Genomic DNA, 22657 nt, shown 5'->3' with positions numbered 1-22657 from the left:
TCTGAGGACCTTACGTGTAGCTTCTTTGCTCTTAATACCAGGGGACTTCCTAGTGAGCCTTCTGATGCATTGGGTATTTGCCAGTCTTCTGAACTCGTAGTATAGATAGCAACAGTACGCCAAATGAAGAGCATCTTTAGGTGATCAGAGGTTGATCTTGAGGTCAGTGATACCCTGTGCCAACTGACAAAAGGTAACAAATATTGCAGTATGTGTGAGAAAGGCTCTTAAATGTTGTATAGCTGCAGTTTTGTCCTTGGAAGTTGTTTATTGCCTAAAATCTATTCCTGTTTCCTCCCTGCTATTTACAAGCCTCTCCTGCTTCTGGTGGCTCATCCTTCTAAATTTCAAAACCAGGAGGAGGAGCCAGAGGGCAACTTTCCAAGCAGGAGTAAGAAAGATAATTGGACAATTAATCTCTGGCATTGGAGTCAGATCTGCTTGTGAACAGAGGAACTAAGGATGGGACTCTAGCCTTGAGTGGGACAGGAGTGCGCAACACAAAATGTGTGCACACGAGCCCTCTGGAAGGATAGGACTGACTGCCAAAGAGTAGAGCTTCAATAGCTTGAGCATGTTTTCCTTAGTTGGTAGAGAGATTCTTCATTTTCTAAGTTGTTTAGATCTGCTGCCCTGGGTTGTCCATATGTGCTTAAAGGGCATAGAGTACTGTTGAGGTACGTTAAATTGAAAGAGCCTCAACAACTCTGAACTGTTGTATTTGGGGCTTCATAGTATGGATGGCTAGAAAGAGTGCAGGGCATAAAATAGCAAGTAACTTTTGTTTATTTAGCACAGTTAGAAGCAAGAAAATAAATATTCCTTTTTAGAAAGATGGAAGTCATTATGGTTTCTTCGGAAGAAATGAGCCGTGGCATGAGACTGTTGTGTCCTTGACCTGCCTGGTAATACAGACCCCTATAGATTTTACAGATGCAGTTATTAAAAAATAAATAAGTAAAAAAAAATATTCTTGTATATATATATACACCAGGTAACAGACAGAAGTTGGCCATATTTAGCAAATTACAGGGTATCTGCAAAGCCGGTGAAAATGTGTTTTCTAGTAAAGTGGTCTAAAAAAGACAAGCAGTGAAATAGTGTAGCTTACTGAAATTGATACCAACTCATAAAATTAAAGAAGTAAATGATGATGACAAGTAGTGTATTGTTTTGCTATAAATATAGAAAATACCCTAACATAATGCAAACAAGGGCAATTTAATAAGTTCAATATGATAAATGGAAGAAACAATAATTTGCAAACCAGGGTTGCTGTTGGAACAAACCCCTGGTAGTGAAAGCAGAAGTAGTTGGCAGAGGTGCTTTTATGATATGTCAGATTTTGTGTCTTGAGATAGCCAATCCATTCATGTTTTCATGTACTGTTAGTGGGATTTGCATTTGATATCCAAAAGATTAGATTTGTTTCCTGCAGATTGAAAGCATATGCTACTTCTAAATCTCTTTTTCCTAAGGCTTTTTGCAGCCTGTACGTACCCGGCATTCCTGTCATCTTGGAAGGCTAAACTGCAGCGATTTTTACCTCTTCGGATATGTATGAAAAAGTGCATGCATATTTTATACCCTCTATGAATTTTTTTCTTTGTTTCATAGTTACATGCTTTTCTTGGTTGCCTGTAGTACTCCTATAGCCATGCTACTTTCCAGCTTCCAGTCCTCCAAATTACTGTATCTCAGCACAGGAAGATTTACATAGTGAATCCATTTTTAAAGGGGAAATAAATACCTGTATACTTGGAGCTCAGTCTAAATGAAAGTTCTGTCAGTATAATTACACTGTTTTCCTCACATATTTAAACATGGGTCTATCTATATAGATTGGTAGTAACTAACTAAATACTACTACAGATCTAGCTTATCTCCTGAGAACTTAATTTTAAATATAACTTTGGAACAAAAGAGTAATGCTTACTAGCTGAATATAAACTTTTGGTCAATCTTTTTAAAAAATTGCTTACAGATTCAGACCATCATGAAAGCCAGTGTCAGTATTTATTAGGGAGCGCTATTATATCACATTGGTAAGGAACTGAAGTTTGCTATTCAGGGTGTTGCTGAGAATAACAAATCCACAGCGAGTGTTCTGGGAAGCTGCATTTCTTTATTTTGGCCTCGAGCTAATGAGCACATTCAGTGGGATTCAAGGGCATCCAGCATGGAAGAGACCTTACACACTCCACCTTTGTGGTTACACCCAAACTTTACTCCTTTCTGTTTTCATGCTTCCAGGTTTTCCTTCCCACTCTTTGTCCAGTCCACCAAACCCCAGTTTTCCATGAGAGAAGTAAGTATGCACAAATGCTGTAGAACCGAGACAAACAAAAATAGTTAATGCATAGATGAGCAAGTACGGGTCCCACAGCTGTATCACTGTACTCCAAATACAGATTAATTTCAGTGGCATCCCTTTCTTTCACTTACACAAATACACTTCACTAGATGCTGAGTTAATTTCATCTGCAATAGTTTTTAAGTCATTTTTCAGTTCATGTTCTTAATTTTCAGCCTGGTTCGATGTCGATCAGCCGTAACAGGCCATCCAAATTTTTAGATAAGCTACTCTTCCCTGTCTACTTGGAAAGCAAAAGTCAACTCCTGCTTTGTGTTTTCCCAGTCTCTTGTAAACAGAGGCTACATAATATTGCAACTGGAGAAAGGGAGTAGCTACAGCTTTTTGGGTAACAGCGCGAGAGCAGGTAGGCAGAGTACTGGGTATATTTAGGATGGCAGGATCATATTGCCATTGGGGTGGTAGCTCTCAGTTTCAGTTTGCTTTTCTGCATGTTAATGTCTAGCGCTGCCCTGTTTTTATAAGCAGAAAACTTAAGACAAAATGAACTTTAAGGGAAAACTGTACTGAAGCATGGCAAAGGGAAGAGCTAAGATCTTACATAGCAATCCAAGTATTCTGATGTATAGCTATGAATGCAGTATGCGTGGAAGATTGACAGAGCAGCCACTTGTGATTCTCATTCATGTGTTTGGCTAGGGACTGCTTTTGTACAGAGCTGTTGTATTCCAGGAGCACAGTACTCAAGGAACTTGGCCCTCAGGGAATCTTAATGCACCCATAATGCACAGCTTTCAGCGAGCAGGTTGCTTACGTGTCTTGAGTTATTGTAGAGAGTGAAAAGTGAATGCATGGTATGTTTTGGACCAGAGACACCTATCTTCTGCATTCATGCGGTGAACAATAAGTGATAATTATTAGTCATTATTGCTTAGTAGAAATGTGTGCTCAGGAGTTGTTTCTTGGAGTTCTCTTAGTGATGTTTTAATGCATTTTTCATGACTCTTCTACAGTGAAATTTATTTACTGATTTTCAGTTAATGATTTATTTTTGCTTGGTCGCTTTTTAGCAGTAGTGTTTGTCTTCAGTGTTTAGATAGTGGACTAAAAATACCAGAATTGTTTCAAAAGCATTATGAAAAGCCTAGGCCAAATATATTAATTTGCTCTAGAAAGGTGGGACATCTCTTAAGATGATTTAACTGTAAGCCCAGAAATGTACTAACAGTAAAAGCATACATTACAGAAAAATACATCTCATACAATGAACTAAAAAAAAAGGTTTCTAATGTAAAGACAGTAATTTGAGTATAAAATCCACTTAAAGACAAAGTCTAAAAGAAGATCTTTACTCATATAAGATTGAATCAAAATCAAAAGGAAGTGTCTGCTGAAAGAAAACAAGGTAGTGTTATTCACCTTTGTTAAAACCTGAATAAATTCCATGTATCACCAAAGTCTCCATAAGTAGGAAACAGACTCATGGAGTCTCTGTGCAGAAGGACTGTTGTTGCTCGGTTGAGCTCACACAGCACTCAGAGTAGACTTACCTGGCTTACTCGTTGGTCTGTGCTCTTCATTATGAATGTCTTCATCGAATTTGTAATTGTTCGAAAAATTGAAGGTACTTGAGGTGAGCTGTATAAAAGTTGTCGTCCCTTTTGTCCTCAGAGAAACTGTGGATCTTTGTTACGTGCCCCCTTTTTAAACTTGAGCTTGAGAAAAGAAAATTGTAGGCTTGTAATATTTTAATCGAGAGTTGTAGACCTCCTGTATATGATAAATTCACAAAAACCACCCACACTACAATATGTTTAATGTATGACTCCAAACGAAATACACAGAAAAAACCCAGGCCAAATCTTGAAGTTTAAATGCTTAATACATGGAAATGGAATAGGAATCATGCTAGTTCATACTGTAATTTTAGAGATCCAGCATGTGTAGTACTTACTGCAAAACTATAAAAAAATAATTCTAAGTGAACTTTCAGGAACTGTGTTCTCTTAATTGAGTCCCAGAAGCTGTGAAAGATAGGGCAACAGAAAAACTTTTAATGCAAACTTAATGATTAAATTCAGAAATACAGAGATCAAAGAGAAACTGCTGGGAAGATGTGAGAATTAAGTCAGTTACAGATGTAAATATGTTTCTCACCAAAAGGTCTGTTGACAGTGCAAGAATGAAAGCTTCAATCAATCAAAAGGAAAAATATAGGAGGATCAAAGGATATGTCAATGGATAGTAAAATGAAACCTCAAATTAATTAGTTAACATTAATTTCAGCTTTAAGTAAGGGATAAGTTTTAACAGGGATCAATTCTTTCTTTTGTAGCTAAACCAAGTACAGGTTCATAAGAGAATTTTGAATTTTATCATCAGCAATTATTTAAATGATAAGATCAGGGCAGAAACTGTTTTCCCAATGTTTTGCAGTTAGCGCAGGTATGCAAAATTCACACACAGGAAAGCTTATCTAAGTATTTCATACGAAAGTTAACGTGTTATCTGTGGTTTTATATGCTAGAGGTTGCTTCAGAAGGCTTTTGCAAGAGTTTATCTTGTTTTCGGAATGCTGCTTGGGATATATGATTCTGCACACTACAATCTGAATTATCCATACTCCAGTAGTAGTTTTACTGGTTGTTGCCATGACTGTGATCAAAGTACTTTTACCATGCTAAGCACATCTCCACAGAAGGAGGGGAGAAACATAGCAGGAGGCAAATCGTGACCCATCCTAATCCCACTTTTTGGAAGGAGAAATAAACCTGTGTCTGCCATAATTTATGCTCTTTGGCATGGCAGTTTAATTGATGCAGGTACTGACATCTTTGCGTTTAAAAGATACGAGGCTTTGCTCTGAGGAAGTTCTATCTTTACCTGCCTTGTTACTTATGATATAGCTAGGTCACCCAAGGCCATGCTGTGATTTCCCCGACTCTTCAAACCTAGATAGGTTAGTGAGGTAAAATAAAATTAGCATGACTCTGCTCTACAGAGGTCTGGCAACAATCCTATGTACAAATGCACATGCAAGAAATAATATTAAATTAAAGGTAATTAAGCAATACATTTCATGGTGTTGACAATTTGGGAGTATGTAGGAGATGACTGATGTAGTTTTAAATTGTTGAAATGTGACTGGCATTCCACTGGATTATGAATTGGCAACTAGAATATGACTGACTAGTTATAACTGCCCTGCTGCATTTAGACACACTGTCAACTACTTGCTAACCAGCCAAATGACAAAATCAAATTAAAAGGCATACTTATAGCCACTACTGTACAAGCCCCTGGAGACCCTGAATAAACAGATGGATCTTGTACTGAGTACCAGATGTGAATTGGCCAGGAAACAATTCCAGAGGCATCATTCCCCTTCACTGAAAATTCCCTGTGTATAGATGTTCAGATCCTGAGGCAACTGAGAAGAAACAGAATGCCTCAAAATGAGTAGGAGGAAAAATCTGATTCATAAAAATTGAAGTTCAGGGCCAATGCAGAGAAGAAAGTAAAGGTCTTGCCTTTTTTAAGAGACTATATGTAAGGGTAAATTGTCAGATAATAGTTCTGTTAAGGCATTGAATGAGAATTTATTTTTTTTTACCAATAATAGTTGAAGAATAGCTAAGTGAGTGAATTAAATTCTGGGAAGCATTCAGATCTAATGCTGCAGGGTGAGGCCCAACAAGCTGCAAGAGTAAAGCAATGCATTGACAAAGACAAGCATTTGTCTATCAGAACGGAAAAAATAACATTTGTGTAGGAGGGGTACGTGTACCGGTATTAATGTAGGTATGGAGCAGTCCAACTGACGGATTGCATAGTCTTAAATATAAATCTTTGGAGGCTCAGGGTGGAACTGCAGTGATGAAACCACTGTTTATGCAGATTGACTGCTGGTTTTGGCAGAGGCGAAACCAAATCGTCATGTAATTTGTTTTAATTACAAAACTAGGGAATTTAATACAGTCTGAAGTTTGGGTTAGTCTATTTTGGAGAGCAAATTCCAAGCTGCTTTATTAACAGATGTGTTCATATATTTTTAAACCAAAGCCCCACATGCTCAGTAAATGCTTTGAGGGCTTTGTTAAAAATGTGTCCCTAAGGATGAACCACTGGCTCAGCTGAAGTCAGTGGAAGTTTCCCAATTATTTTCATGAGGTCAAAACATCACTCTCATTGTTTAAAAGGCATCTTCATATAGTATAAGTCAACTGTGAAATACTGTACATCTGGTTGCATTTTCTAAAAAGCTGTAATTGTTTATGCACTCAGGTAGTAAAATAGCAGAAGTAGATAGGATAAATCTAAATCAATTTATAATTTAAATATTTGCCTTATGCACATTAACCATCATGCATTTTAATATAGACAAGACTTAAAGCAAAAACAATTATTCCCAATTCACAATACATCCATTGCTTGCAGACTATAATCTCTAAATATTAAGCTGTGACAGCCTGCCAGAACTTCTTCTGCAAGAACCTACTAACGGAGTTTCTCTAAAGAGGCTTCATAAAAGAAGCAGCAGCAGCAAACTGAGTGACCCTACAGGTGCAAGCTGCAGCAGTTGTCTCTCCAGTCTTCCCAATAAGATTTGTTGAAACTCTGTATCACAACGTCTTTATTGGTAATGGATCCGTCCCTTAATTTGGACTGATGCATTTGGAATGTCAGCTTCCAAAACAAGGCACATGGGAGGCATTTAAAGTAGATTTTTTGAAAGGAAAATGAACAAAGAGCATGTCAGGTTCCATTTTGATTTGCATGACAAATCCAGCATGCAGTGTTCTGGTGGGTCGGGCTGGGCTTGCCTGCCACTCACTGCATTTGTCACTTTGGTTTGAACACTTTTGACAGTCCGTTATGTTAATTGTTCTAAGGATTGTTTTGCTGGGGGAAGAAAAGGAAAGGCATTTTTATTTTAGTACTTTTTCCATTTACAGGAAAGGAGGGATATCTCAGGGAACAGAAAATGTTTTCAATTGGTTTGTGATCTATTTTATCTGTAAATAATCCTGTGAGGTCATCAACAAGTTCAGTATTTTAAATATTGTTACTCACTCTGTTCGTATGTTTTTGAGTGGGAAATACTAGGCTCCTAAACTAGAAACTTGGGGAGTCTATTGTTTTGGTGCACACCATTCTTTCTTCCTTTGAATCCCACGGTGATGGGCCCTGCAGAGTGGTTTGTGCTATGCCTGTATGCTTCTATTGGATGATATTGTGGTGCTTTCACAAGTGCTAACAAGGAATTTAATGCCCTAAGAGGCATTGCTGGACATACATTGTTATCAGCATGTGGATAGTATGTGAATAACTCTCACATGTGTCAAAGACCTGTTGGTAGATATGTGCATGTGACTGAATTCTCTTGGAGGCACAATTCAAGGTGGAGGTTGCTGTTGCCCCTTAGAGTACTCACGCTTCTCTGTCATCTACGTCAAAACAGTCATGGATTGTTTGGTGGTGGATTTTAAGTTTCAAAGTTCCTAACTGACTGCAGGTGGCAGAACACTATAGTTGATCACAAAATGGTATTTTCAGACTGATAGAATGATCAACTGTAAGGTTTCAGGAGAAGACTCTTGTTTATGTTTGTGTCCCTCTTTCGCAGTTACAGCTGTTTTTCAGCCAAAGGAAGGTTTAGTGTTTAAAGAATGAGCAGAGCAAGAAGATAGAATTTCCCAGAGGTTTCCAGGTAATGACTGGCATCTACCTTTTAAGCTTTGAACTCCTACACTGCATGTAGTGTTCTCATTTACATGTGGTGATCTAAGTGCATCATGACAGATAAGCTCTAAATATAGAATGCTTTTATAGTATAAAATCATGCAATCAGATGCAGAAATATAAAAATAAATTAAGTTAAACAATCAAGTGTAGTAATTCTAATCACATTCGTGCTTAGTGATTCAGTATGCTAATGCTACTTTTCATGCCCAGTGTAGTCCTCCTTAAGTACTATTCTAGTAAAGTCTGTGGACTTACTCAAGAATCAGTTTGAGCTGGTGCATCTCAAAAAAATTCAAACCCAATATAATTAATGTGTTACTGATGATCATGAATAACACACACCACCACACTGAGAAGGATTACCTGTTGTTCTGCTTTACTGAAAGCTGAACTCAGTGGGAGGTGAACTCACTGAAATTTAGGTCCCGAGAGATCGAAGGCTTTGGCTCACAAGCGGGAATGGCTTGCGCTGGGATGGCTGTGCCGATCCCCCCTCTGCCCCTCCAGCTGTCCTTGCTGCAGGAAGTTCTTCCTTCCACTGCAGTGATGGCTTGACTGCTCTGAGGCAGCAGCTGGATTTTGCCAATTCTGTTGTGAATATTGTGAGTATATGAAGGTGAATTGATAGCACTGTAATATGCAGAGCGACAGCCTGTGGCAGTTCCGTGTAGGACAGGGAGGACAGCCTACATCAGGAGCTGCTGTTGTCCTTGTGAGGTGGGTAAGTGGTCCCTTTGCGTGAGACAGCTGCGATTCAGCCACCAAGCGCTGAACTCAGTAGTCTGTAGTTCTTGGTCTTGTGACTGGATGGTGCCTCTCCATTTCCTGGTAGCTTTCCTGTTTGATCACTTCTTGGAAAATAGTGTCACTATTTCCTGTCAGAGTGAAAAGTTGCTAAACCTCTCCCACTAAGAATTCATTTGTTTTTTTTTAATTGGTGCCCAATATTGAGAAGAAGTACCACGAATCCAAGTGATAGCAGGTGAAAAAAATTACCACTGCTCTTGATAGTTCTTGTAAAGTGTTTTGTCTTATGTGCGTTTTCAACAGAAGTCAGTTGCTCAGGTTCTCGCTCTGTACTCTGCAACACTTTTTAAACTGTTCTACTATAATTTGTGGGAGATTATAATCCCATAATAAAAGGGCAAGATCACCCACAGCTTTTTTGGGCTATTATATATGAAAAATGCCATGCCGGAAGTGCTCTTGCCCTTAGTCAACTGCCTCTTCCCCCTGTGCTTTTTCAGAGAAATAGCTCCTGCCTTTTCCTCCAGGAGGGAGTAATCATCGCAACGGTGCAGAGCAGGTTTGAAGGTGTGGTTCCGTCTCGTACCAGCTGAGTGATGGCAGTGACAACTCCAAGCATAAGCAGACGATACCGCTGTGGACAATATGTATTTAAGCGACTCTCAAAAAAAATTATCTCCCACCTCCATTTTTCTGATTTCCTGGGACTTCCCTCATTTAAGAAACAGAAATTTACCATCACCTGGTTTTGTTGTTCATTTTCTCAGAAGAAGGGTGCCGTGTGAGAGGGGAAGAGCCCTTTATCCCGGGAGGAATCCCACCAGAAGGCCATGTGCTTGCAACAGTTCTGGGCTGACGCCCCGTCACCCAGGCCTGGCTGGGGGCCACGCGTTGTCTTTGGGTGCAGAAGATGCCGCGTAGGAGCACCCGGCGTTTTTGCGGTTCTTGAAACGTTGAAGCTCATCGCTCTTCCCTGCGCTCCAGACGTCCTCACCCACAGGACTCTTCCCACCCCACAGCCATTCTACTTGGACCCGGTTCCCCGTTTGAGCAGTCACCGGGACCCTCGTACTTCGTGTCACCGCGTCCCGGGCCCGCCTTGCCGGGCTTTTGCCGGTTACCGCCCGGGTACGCGGCGCGGCCGGCAGGGGGCGGCAGAGCGGCGCGGCCCCGGAAGGCGGCGGGCGGAGCGGCCGGAACCGGCGGGGCCGAGCCGAGCCGAGCCGAGCGCACGCGTGAGGCCCCTGGGCTGCCGCCGCCGCCGCCATGGCGGAGCGCATCGAGCAGCGGCTGGAGGACCGCGTCCCGGAGCTGGAGCAGCTGGAGCGGGTCGGGCTGTTCACGCGTAAGGAGATCAGGTGAGGCGGGCGGAGGGCCGCGGCGCCGGCGGGACTGGGTGTCCGGCGAGGGACCGCGAACGCGGGCGGTGCGGCCGGGCTTGCTCCGCTGGCTGATTTCCCCTTCCCGCAGGGCCGTCCTGAGGAAGGCCTCGGCTCTGGAGTACAAAATACAGCGGAGGACTCTTCGGAAGGAGGATTTTATTAATTATATTCAGGTAGGCTTTATTGATTAGCGGAGCGTGCTAGCTCACGTTGTAGAGCCAGCGCGGTTAGAAGTTATGTGATTTTGTAGTGACCCGCGTGGAAGACAGGCTGCTTCTTGAGGCCTCTCCTCAGCTGGTCCCTGGTGCTCACTTGTAGGTGGTTCATCGGCACGCACTCGTTATTAAGACACACCAGAGCATGAAGCATAGCCAGGAGTTAGTTGGTGCTCAGTTTGGGATGAGAGAGGCTTCATCCTTGTGACTTTTTCCTATAGTTTCTTGTCTCTCCAGGGGTGCGGACACCCCAGTTCCCTGATGTGCTGTGCAAATCGTAGTTAAGTGTAATAAATTTTTTATGGTGTTAGAAGTTTGGCTTGTGCGTTACGATTCTAGGAATATGGGGTCCTAACAACTCAAGTCTGAAATACCACGTGCAATACAAATATTCAAGCTGAATTTCAGTCAGCCTTAGAAATGTAGTGAGCTGGCCAAAAAATTGTTGTTTGTGTTTTCCTGGATGTAATTTTATTGTCCGCTTGATTAGCTATAAAAAACTTGATCTATGTATTTTTTTTCCCTTACTGTTAAGTGTCTCCTCATTTTCTTTGAAATGTTTTTTTCTCCCCATTCTAGTATGAAATTAATCTGCTGGAACTGATAAAGAAAAGAAGAGCAGTAAGTTTGTCAATTATTTAGAGTGCAAAATACTTTATGCCAAATTTTCTATTGCAATAAAATTAATACTTTCTTTTTTCCTCCTAGCGCATTGGATATTCGTTTAAGAAGGATGAAATTGAGAACTCTATTCTGCATAGAGTCCATAGCCTTTTCAACCGTGCTATAGGGAAATGGAAAGTAAGTTTGTTTATTTGTACTGATAGATTGAAAAAATGCCCTTTTGGTATGTAAAATTATCTAGATATCATTGCCACCAGATATTTGCAATAATACAGAAGAATGTAGTAGAAAAACTAAGTGGACATATGGTCTTGTAGTTAGCGGTAGCCTAGAAGTAGGTCATTCATACCAGATAGATGTTTTTTTACACAAACAATATTTTGTCCTTTCTGAGTCATTAGTCCTCAACTGTCTAGAGCGATGTATTGCAATGTGAGTTTGGTCTGTCTGCTTGCAAGGACTAGAAACAGAATGAAAAGAACTTTCAGCTGCTTTAGGAAAAGACTGTCTTGATAAATCTCATGGTAAAACCTAAATAAGGTGCCTCAGAAACCATTACAGTGAGCTCTCTATTGAGTTCAGTGTAACATAGATTTGATTGAAGAAGCTGCAACGGTGTATCTTGAGATGGGAGGGTTGGTTTTCTTTGGATATTTTGCAGGAGTTTGAAGATTGGGTTGGGGGCAGAAAGGGAAATTGAGATTCAAAATTCCTTCTCTGTGCATGCCAAGTTGTCGTACCAAGGGCGTATTGTCTGCTTGTCAATGTGCAAGTGGTTTTGTGCTTGCCTTATCATAAGGTTGATTCTCTCCCCCTTGCATTTCCAACAGGAAGATGTCCAACTTTGGCTTTCACATGTTGCATTTTGCAAACAGTGGGTGAGTTTTCAAAATGCTAATCTTATCTTATTTTAGATGCTGGATTGGTGTTTAATCAGGTATCTGGAACTTGAATTACAAGATGGGGTACTGACACATGCTGTAATAATGAAATGATTTTGATGGTAGTATTGGAGCTGCCTGGGCTTTTCACTGATGTATGTAAGTGTAGAATTTGACTCAGAATGAATTAGTGTGATATTTGATGCTTGCAGGTGGCAAAGGTGTGGCTGATTGCATTGAATCTAGAGTACTATCTGGTTTGGGAGAATCATAATATTGGTTATACCTTCTCTGGAATGAATGGATCACCTGTCTGTGAACTGTGATTTTGTTCCAAACATTTCTTACAGTGGCTATGCTGAAAAGTATAATTCTGGCAATTCTCTACTTTGTAAACTTACCTGTGCAAGTCTTCACATTTGTGGTATGTTGACCCTGGCTGGATGCCAGGTGGCCACCAAAGCTGCTCTGTCACTCCCCCTCCTCAACTGGACAGGGGAGAGAAGATATATCAAAAGGCTCGGAGGTCGAGATAAGGACAGGGAGAGATCGCTCAACCAATTACTGTTATGGGCAAAACAGACTCAACTTAGGGAAGATTAACTTAATTTATTGCCAGTCAAATCAGAGCAGGGTAATGAGAAATAAAACCAAATCTTAAAACACCTTCCCCCTACCCCCCCTTCTTCCCGGGCACAGCTTCACTCCCAATTTTCTCTCCCTCCTCCCCCCAGTGGCACAGGGGGATGGGGAATGGGGGTTACGATCAGTTCATCACACGTTGTCTCTGCCGCTCCATCCTCTTCAGGGGCAGGACTCCTCACACTCTTCCCCTGCTCCAGCATGGGGTCCCTCCCATGGGAAACAGTCCTCCACGAACTTCAACGTGGGTCTTTCCCACGGTCTGCAGTTCTTCACGAACAGCTCCAGCATGGGTCCCTTCCACGGCATGCAGTCCTTCAGGATCACACTGCTCCAGCTTGGGTCCCCCATGGGGTCACAAGTCCTGCCAGCAAACCTGCTCCAGCGTGGGCTTCCCATGGGGTCACAGCCTCCTTCGGGCATCCACCTGCTCTGGTGTGGGGTCCTCTCTGGGCTGCAGGTGGAGATCTGCTCCACTGTGGACCTCCCTGGGCTGCAGGGGGACAGCCTGCCTCACCGTGGTCTTCACAGGCTGCAGGGGAATCTGCTCCGGTGCATGGAGCACCTCCTCCCCCTTCCTCCTTCACTGACCTTGGGGTTTGCAGGGTTGTTTCTCTTAAATGTTCTCATTCCTCTGGCTGCAGTTTCTGTGCCGCAGCAACTTTTTTACCCTTCTTAAATATGTTATCACAGAAGCGCTACCACTGTAGCTGATGGGCTCGGCCTTGGCCAGCGGTGGGTCCATCTTGGAGCTTCTCCCAGAAGCCACCCCTGTAACCCCCCTGTTACCAAAACCTTGCCACGCAAACCCAATACAACATTATTATAATTATTATTATTAGTCATTGTCCTTCCTGTACTGAAGAAAGTGGCCTTGTAATAGTAATGCAAGTGGCCAAATCAAAAATGCAGTCTTTACCTCAAAAGCGGTCAGTTTTGTGATACAGGCAACATTTGCGTTAGCTAGGTTTGATTTAACTATGCTAATCTAGTCTGGTAACATTTGAAAGCTGGCCAATATTGAACAAATATGAGAAACTTCCAACTGAAGATGAAGTAGCAAAAAAGTGTCTTTTCCAGTACAATTGCATTACAACTTGTAACCTTTCATAATGAAACTTTGGTGCTGGTGGTTCAGTTCGGTACTAGAGGGGGTAAACCAAACCTTCTTCTTTTACAGAATGCAAAACATCAGCTTAGTAAGGTGTTTTCTTCCATGTTGGCCATTCATCCAAATAAACCAGGTAAATAAAACAACAGCGAGTGCTGCATAAATGATTCTGTATAGATTGTATAGTGTTAGTTTAAGTTCTTATAGATCTCAGTTCAAGTGACTGGGGTAAAAGTTCCTACTCACTTTTCTTTGCCTTGCTGCTACTTCAGAGAGAAGGGCTCTGACAGGGATTGTGCTGAGCAATCAAAAGGTGATGTGAAGTGGGTGTCCCCATGGTCTGAATGACCATATCCCAGGTAGACTGGGAACTAGGTAAATGTTTCAGAGGTAGGACATTTTGAATACTCATGGCTGCTTTTTGGCTTTTGAAGACATTCTGCGTCATTGAATCTGTAGCTATACCAGATTAAACTTCCTGGATCCGCTTAGCTTTTAGTCCTTTGAACTCGGTTTTATGTGGGAGATAATCAGTCTTATTCCATTGCTGAGCTCATGGTTATGTTGGGGTGGGCACATCAAACAAAAGCAACCTGTGCATCCTGGAGAGTAGCTTCCAAATGGGTTCTCATGACCAGCTACTTGCTTTGACTTAAAATGAATTTATTTGTATCATCTGTTGCAGCACTGTGGATTATGGCAGCAAAATGGGAAATGGAGACACAGCTCTCGTCAGAAAGTGCTAGGCACTTGTTCCTTCGTGCTTTGCGCTTCCATCCAGAGTGCCCAAAACTTTATCAAGAAGTGAGTTCCTGGTTTTCTTCTACGACCAATTACTTGATCAATCAGGGCAAATCAGTCCAGCATATTTCTCAGATCAGTCTGAGAAAACTGGAAAAAACTTATTTTGCCGTCAGTGGGGAAATGTTGTCTAAAAGATCTAAAAAAGAAGAAAGTACTATTTACTGGTAGCATTTATCGATTGTTTAGCAAATCCTGTATTTATGTATGCAGAGTGAGGATTTTAAACTGTTTTATAGATAAATGTGTCAGAATTCCCTTTTAAAGTACTGTAAGCTCAGCTAGGACATAGTTCTGTGGATTAGATCTGGCATCCCTAGCCTTTGCTAGGGAACATGGTTTTCTTTGAAGGCAAGTTAAGGTTTAAAGAATGACTAGAAAGTGGTAGTTTCTACATGTGGGAAATCTCTGAGTGAATATGTAGGGCAGATAGCTATATGCACAAACCTTTAAAAACCAAGGCTCTTGGACATATGTGGGATGTTGGCAAAGTTCTGGTTTGTAGCGCCTCGGATAGCTTGTTTAGCGCATTTGTGGTCTTAGATGTTTTATGATTTATCCCCACCCCCACAATAATTTCATTTTATTCTCTCCTGCAGTATTTCAGAATGGAGCTGATGCATGCTGAAAAACAGAGGAAGGAAAAGAAAGAATTTGAACAAGCAAAGATGGACCTGGTAGGTCAGCTAAACTTACTTGAGAGATATTGTCTGCTTGCGAATCACACGTTTGAATGCATAGGTTCAAGGGATCTGTATTAATTGTTTGTTTGAGAAGACCTTAGAGAAAGTTTTTGTTGATGTTCTGTGCCTGTATTAAGCTTCTCAAGTGTTGGCTGATGCTCAGCTCAAATACTTCATATGTTGACTTTTCTTTACATTTGTAAAGTCTTTTGTTACATCCCCCAGTTTGAAAGCTAATAGTAATTTCTGGAAAGGAATAGTTAAACTTATTATCTCTTACTTTATAGTTGACTTGTGCAAATTAGATTAAGATAGATTTAGATGAAGAAAAACAATTTCTGATTTTTTTTCTATGTTTGCAAAAATGGTAGCTGAGAAAAGAAAACGATTTTTTCCACGATGTTATGCTTGATATTGCAGGGGGAATTCAATTATTCTGAAGAGATTCTCAATGGGGAAATGGCTCGCATAATCTACAGGGATGCTGCTCAGAAAATTAAAGGTGATTGAATGTTTCTTGTACTCAATAGGAAAGTTGTCACCTTTAACTCAGCTCTGCAGTAGGTAATACAGATAGATTATCATACGGATGGAACACTGAAATTTATAGAAGAGAAAAGGGTATCTATCTAGAAACTTCAATGTTATCTGTGTCTTGACAAAAGCTTGCAAAGGTACAGAAATGCAAAGTGTGCAATGGTTGTAATACTCCACTTGATGGCTTTTTTTTTTTCCTCTTGAAACGTAGGTGTTGAATTCCATCTGGCTGTGCTTTCTATTGCAAAGCTCTTTGATTTTACTCAGGATTTGCAAAAAGAAATTCTTGAAAGGTGAGGTGTGGTTTTGTGTTGGGGTTTTTTTGTTGTTTTTTTGTTTGGTTGGTTTTGGTTTTGTTTTTTTTTTAATAAACACATTCTCATAACCTCTCTAATTTATAGTGGGTTGACAGGTTAACAACTAAAGGCTATTCCTCTAGGCAAATAGAATGTTAAGGCCTATGGGAAATCCTTTAAGAAAAACAAAATGTGAGGCAAGTATGCTTTTTAGAAAAGGATATTTGTATCTAACTTCAGAAAAGGCTTTGAGAAGCTGCTAAGAAAAAAGTAGATAAAATACAGTTGTCACTGAATAATTACTATGTTTCTGTAAACTTACTGCAGGAGCTGTTGATTTTCCTTGTTTACTTTGTGGTTCTTTTGCATCTTTAGTTTCCCCAGTTGTTCTCTCTCAAAAGAAAGATTTTTCTCGAAAGATTTTTCTCACATGCTGCCTGTCTAGTTCATGCTATTATTGGAGAATATCCATACTAAAAAACCCACCTCAAAATGGACTAATGTTCTGTCTTTCTCATGTGGAAAGGTAAAATGTTTTTTCTCTGGCTTTTGATTACTTAGAAATTAAGTACATCTCTATACCAGTATAACAACACTTCTAAACATACTTGCAAAAGAAGAATGGTGGTTGAGGGGTATTACAGACATGGTGTGTTTAGTTTGCAGACCAAGTATGCTGATGATCCTCTTACATGGGACTACATGGCCCGTCGTGAGCTGGACCTGGGGTCCCTGCAGTCCACAGAACACACCACAAAACAAATGAAAGTATCTGAAATGAACCAGAGAGAGGAACGGTGCTGTGCAGTTTTTGAAGAGGCTGTGAGAGCAGTGCCAGCAGGTGAAAAGTTCTGCCTGCATTTTAACATTTTTTCCTGGTTGTTCAGCATACTGTATACTGTGAAAGTTTTGAAGTAGGTGTTGGCAGGCTCTACCATACCTAAGAGAAGGCAAGCAGTTTTTAGATGCTACCTTTCTGAGATCTATTTTATGTGTTACTTGGGTTATTTTCCAATGCATTTATGCTCTCGAAGGAGCTGCTTAACTGAAAGTGCTTTTTGTTGCTTGTTTGCTTTTATTAATGTGACTTAACCAATGAGGAGAGTAGAAGCCCACAGATGAATAGAGGTTTGGAAGTTGTAAATAGAGAAAATTTCCTAAACAAAGGAAACCTGTAGAACTCAAGTATATTGCTGGTTAGCTGTGAGTAAGCAATGTTTTTGAATTGCCGGTGGAGTGGATATCCAACTTCAACATCTGGCATTGTCCTTACTCTCAAAGGAGGCTCTCAAGGGACTATCTGTGGAGTGGACTCAAATTTGCTGCTTATATAGGCTTTCAAGACAAGGATTTTCTTGACTGCCTGTGAGTGTCCTCACTCTTGCAGGCCCAGTGAAAACTACAGGCAAAGAGTACACTGAACATCACTTGTGACAGCATGTGCTGAAGCCTCAGCTGAACTAAGAGCTTAATGCTCTTTAGAAAGAGTTACTGGTTGCAGCTTACACTGAGAAACTGTTTTTAAATGTTAGTGTTATAAATGTAGGGCCTCTTTTATAATACAACATTTTAAAACAAAGTTGGCATTAATACTTAGTGCTTGGATTCTCTGTATTGCTCAAAGACAAATACTTGTGCTTACTCTTGTGATTATATAAAGTGTGATATTATGCCTTTGATTCTACAGAGGACATGTGGAAATGCTACATCACTTTTTGCTTAGAGAGATATAACAGGAAAACCAACAGTGAAGAATTAAAGCAAAAGGTAAAAGCTTATTAGGAAATCATAGTAACAAATCATCCCTATTTTTACTGACTTCTGTAATATGTCAGACAAGGAGAAAATATATTTTGACATTTTATCAGAAATACTTACCAGCAGCCATCATTAAAAATCATTTAGTCTCCATCTGAGGGGATCGCTTTTACTGGCAGGCTTACATGTGGCTGCCTGAACATGAATAACTTGGGCATAAACCAGTCTTGTCAGTAAAGTACAGTGACCTCTTTGGATGGAAGTTAAGAATCCAAACTTGTTAATGTTTGCTGACAGTCCTACAAACCTGTGCATGTTCAAAGAAAAGGATGAGTTAAAATGACTCTTGCAAATAAGTCTGAGTAAAATTTGGTGCTGGCACATGGGCACCTTAATTATGCATCTATGCTTGGGTGTGGCTCAGTGAATTAAATGATCATCCTGTGCAGTTTGCTTCCCTTTTAATACAGTAAAAGAACATTGCTATATTGTTATTTTGCTCCTTAAGGAAGAAGTGTAATTCAAATGCTCAGATTTTCCCTTTATCAGGGATTGTATGCAGGTACCTAAAGCATTAGATACGTAACTGTTACTGAATTTCAGTGACATGTTGATACACTAATCCACTGGGGTTCTTGTAATGCTGGGATCTGGTATATGCAGGAATAATGCCTATTTCCTTTACTTTTTCTTCTCTGTTGGTTCTAGAGGCTGGAGAGGATGCTGGGTGTGTTCAGCAAAGCCCATGAGTCCAGTTTGCTGCCAGAAGCTCTCTATAAGCAGTGGGTAAGCGTTGACACAGAAGGATAGATTGTGAAACTGTCCTGCATTGCTTGTGTGCCTATCTTTACCATTTTGAGTAGATAGAAAGGTGGGCAATATTTTGTTCGAGGCGTTGCTTTTTAACAAGGTACTACAAATTTCTTGTGGTGATTAGCTGTGTCTGCTGGGTTTTAGCTTCAACTATTACTGGAGTTCAACCTCTTTGAGAAGGCTACGGAGGTGGCAGAAGCTGCAACGAAGCGCTTCAGCATGTCAGTGGAAATGTGGCAGATGAGAGTGCAGGTGCTGATCCAACTGAAGAGTGACGATGTGACCCAGTGTTTTGAAGAAGCCGTTAAGCACATGAAATCTAAGGTCTGTGCTGGTTTTATGGAATTGCATGCATTAGTCTTGGGTAGGAAACGTCTGAAGTTTATTTGAGTGGGGGTTTTTTTGTTTGGGTTTTTTTGTTTGTTTGTTTGTTTGTTTTACTTTACAAGGCATTCAAAGTCCTGAACCATTTTTAAGGTCAAAAATAAGAACTTGACATTTCACATGGACATTGCATTCAGGAGCATTAGGGAAGGAATTGCATATTCACTTCATATTCACAGTTTTAAAGTCTGAATGCTCACAGGTGACATTTTGCATACTCTTCTAGCAGTCAGCTGGTATTCTTTGTGCCTTACTTGAAAAATGTGTTTCTTTTTCTTCACTGTCCTGATATATTGTTTGCATGTGTGGTATTTCAAACCTTGAATTAGCTTTGTGCTCTCTTACTGTTGCATTTCAAGCCCTGGGCACAAGGAGTGAGGAGAGGAAGCAAGGTGATTTGTTTCTTTCCTACTTGTTGTTCTCGGAAGTTACCTTTGTACTGCAGTGTTTGGTGATGCAGAAGAGCTTGTCTCTCATCCATGGCAACATGTCTTGCACTGTCCAGCTAAGTAGTATTTGTCCTGTAAGTGAGAATGGACTGCACACTGAAATCACTTCTTGCTCCCTAAGTTGTCTTTCTAAGAGCTATGTCTAAAGGACATTTTTTAAGGCAGCTGTAATACAGAACCTGGTTGGATGTGTTGCTGTCTGTTTCTGTAAATGGGGGTCACTGCATTTCAATCATTTGATTTACCTGCTTATGTTGTAGGGCACTTTGCCATTATGGACCCTCTGGGTGGAATGGAGTGAAGGCACAAACAGCAAAGACGACACAGAAGCTCTCTACCAGGTGCTTAGCTAACAGAAATCTACTCTTGATGACAGTGTGTAAATAAATGGGAACGATGTGTGTGGATGGAATGTGTAACAAATGTTGTAAAATTGTGTATGTTATAAAAAATCAGTTGCACGTAGGCTCATAAGCACAAATGTCATCCCCATGCTTCTAAGACATCTTGATCTTTGTAAGCACAACCATTGATGGACACTTACTTTTCTTTTACTTTGTGGTCTAGAATTTTTGCTGTATTTTCAGAAGTCTATCTGAACATGGAAAAGAGAATTTTCCAATCTGTGTGAAAACATCAACCTTGCTACAGAAAACTCAAGAACAAAACTGGGACTTTAATCTCACTGTAAATTCCCTAAATACCTTGGGGCAAAACATTTCCTCTTTGCCTGGCAGGTTAGGTTGTTCCCTCCCACCATTTACAACATAAAACACGTATTTCAGGTGGAAGCTTAAATTCAGTTGTTTGCAGAGCATTGTGAAACCCTCTGCATGGAGGCTGTTGGGGGAATGCCAATTGCCAGCTGTATGGAATATTGGAGGAGACATGTATTTTAGGTTACAACTAATATTTTAATTTGAAAAATATTGGATGTGCTACCTAATGGTGTTTTTCAGGCATCATTTGGGATGCTTTTGTCCAGTACTTTGTCTCACTTAAGAGATCTGCTTTATGTCAGATGCCTAATTAGGGAGAAGGTACTACTTTGGTTTCTTCTCCCTTGTTGCCTTTTAATTGTAGCTTATGTGGTTATTTTGTTTTGGTTTTTTGGTTTTTTTTCTCTCCTTTAAACTTGCAGAGATCCTTACATGCCACAACTCCTGCTGAATCTGTGACTATGAAAGAAATGTATCTTGACTGGACTTACAGAAACGGTGGTTATAAGAAAGTTAAAAGAGTCTTTACCAGGTGACAAATAAAACCTTCAAACCTGATTGTTCTAGGGCATATGTTAAAAGGCTTGAAGTCTAAAGTTACTTATGTTTTTACTTCAGCCTGTGTGAAAATCGTCCATTTTCACTTGATTTCTTCAGGAAGATGATCCAAATAGAAAAGGAGCAAGTAAGTTGTTGAATATCCAATTAGTGCCTTGTATTTGTAAAAATACATTTCTAACTTTGGATTTAAATAGGAAACAGAGGGCTTACAAGTAGTGTCATTAGTTTGTGATCAGTTCATATCTGTCTTCTAAAGTTGATTCATAGTATGTAATACAAAACCAAGTTCCATGGTAACTAATCTTTGGCGGTGTGCGTGTGCGTGTGTAATTACCATGACTCTTGTTCTTTGTAAGAATCTAATCAAGCTGCAGATTCACTTCTGTAGAAAATAAATGGCCTTTTAATACCTTCCTTTGTTAGGAATCCTGCAAAATGCTTCATCTGAGAGAATACTATGAACGTGCCTTGAGAGAGTTTGGTTCAACAGATTCTGGTAAAGGATTTTATTTATTTATTCATTCATTCATTCAGTGCTGCCTCTTTTATTTCCATCCATTTCAAAAGGTAGCTGTTTGTTCTTCCCTTGTGATTGCTGTCATGCAGAGTGGAGCTTATTTCTTCTGTGCCATTAAGTGCATGACACTCTGCAGCGACCCTTCACTTTCAGTCCAGGGTCGTTGTTCACAGTGGGATGGCTTCAGCAGAACTACTAGCAAATAAGGTTTTGACACTGGCTGGCATAAGAGATGTGTATCACCTTTAATTTGGATTTGTGAACAGTATGGATGTCGTGGTTTAACCCCAGCAAGCAACTAAGCACCATGCAGCCGCTTGCTCACTTCCCCCTCACCCAGTGGGAGAGAATTGGGGAAAAAAAGTAAAACTCGTGGGTTGCGATAAGAACAGTTTAATAGGACAGAAAGGAAGAAAATAATTCTGATAATAATAACAATAATAAAATTACACTAATAATAATAAAAGAATTGGAATAAACAAAACAAGTGATGCACAATGCAATTACCCACCACTCGCCAACCAATGCCCAGTTAGTTCCTGAGCAGTGATCCACCCCCCAGGCCAACTCCTCCCAGTTTATATACTGGGCTTGACATCACATGGTATGGAATATCCCTTTGGCCAGTTTGGGTCAGCTGTCCTGGCTGTGTCCCCTCCCAACTTCTTGTGCCCCTCCAGCCTTCTTGCTGGCTGGGCATGAGAAGCTGAAAAATCCTTGACTTAGTATAAACACTACTTAGCAACAACTGAAAACATCAGTGTGTAATCAGTGTTACTCTCATACTGAACCCAAAACAACACTGTACCAGCTACTAGAAAGAAAATTAACTCTATCCCAGCCAAAACCAGGACAATGGAGCTATGTTTTTATAATCAAGATTTCTGCAGTATTCCTTTTAAGAAAGTAAACAGCTCAATTACTGCTGCATTATTTCTTCAGACATCACTGTTCCAGCTGGGAACAGAAACCAGGTTTTTGGTACTCAAGGGGCAGGGATTTGTAGTTTCACAAAGTAAATCTCATTGCGTTAACATCAAGGACACTTAAAAAAGAGAGTTTCTAGATTAGGTTTGGTATGTTTGTTAGGTAATATCCAATCAAAATCTAACCAGAACTTCTATTTTTCTTTTAAAGATCTCTGGCTGGATTATATCAAAGAGGAGCTAAGTCATCCCCAAGGCAAACCAGAAAACTGTGGGAGCATTCACTGGCGAGCTATGAAGATGTTGCAGGGAGACCTGGTGGAAGACTTTGTTTCCAAATACACGTTATTGCAAACTGGACATTTATGAAAAACTATAGTTGAGTAGTTAAAATATGACTGCACAATTTTTTTTAACTTCTTTGTACAAAGGTAATTATGTTCCTGGATCTTATTAAAGTGTACCTTCTTCACATTCTTGCATAGGTGGAAAAAAAAAATTCATCTGCCCCATTACAGTTGTTTCTAGTGTTTCTTCTGCTGGTGGCAAGTT

General features: G+C 40.3%; 1 protein-coding gene and 1 long non-coding RNA gene across 2 annotated transcripts; one reads left to right on the top strand and one right to left on the bottom strand.

Moving 5' to 3' along the window:
• Positions 1–1997: 1997 nt before the first annotated feature.
• LOC115342312 lies at positions 1998–9964 on the bottom strand. The gene is made up of 3 exons (XR_003923715.2): positions 8423–9964; positions 3865–4029; positions 1998–2325 (listed from the first exon to the last, which is right to left on the bottom strand). It is a non-coding gene; the product is annotated as an uncharacterized LOC115342312 (long non-coding RNA).
• A 33-nt stretch (positions 9965–9997) lies between these two features.
• UTP6 (UTP6 small subunit processome component) lies at positions 9998–22617 on the top strand. Its single transcript, XM_030015338.2, has 19 exons — positions 9998–10164; positions 10277–10361; positions 10983–11024; positions 11112–11204; positions 11858–11905; positions 13731–13794; positions 14347–14465; positions 15062–15139; positions 15566–15647; positions 15894–15975; positions 16638–16819; positions 17666–17745; positions 18445–18522; positions 18694–18873; positions 19643–19723; positions 20524–20633; positions 20720–20786; positions 21086–21158; positions 22317–22617. The coding sequence occupies exons 1-19, from the start codon at positions 10073–10075 to the stop codon at positions 22472–22474; spliced, it is 1794 nt and encodes a 597-aa protein (XP_029871198.1). The 5' UTR covers positions 9998–10072; the 3' UTR covers positions 22475–22617.
• Positions 22618–22657: the final 40 nt, after the last annotated feature.

This window comes from Aquila chrysaetos, chromosome 5, assembly GCF_900496995.4.
Source record: "Aquila chrysaetos chrysaetos chromosome 5, bAquChr1.4, whole genome shotgun sequence".
NCBI lineage: Eukaryota > Metazoa > Chordata > Aves > Accipitriformes > Accipitridae > Aquila > Aquila chrysaetos.
Note: the sequence above shows the minus strand (reverse complement) of the source record. Positions and strands in the feature narration are given on the sequence as shown.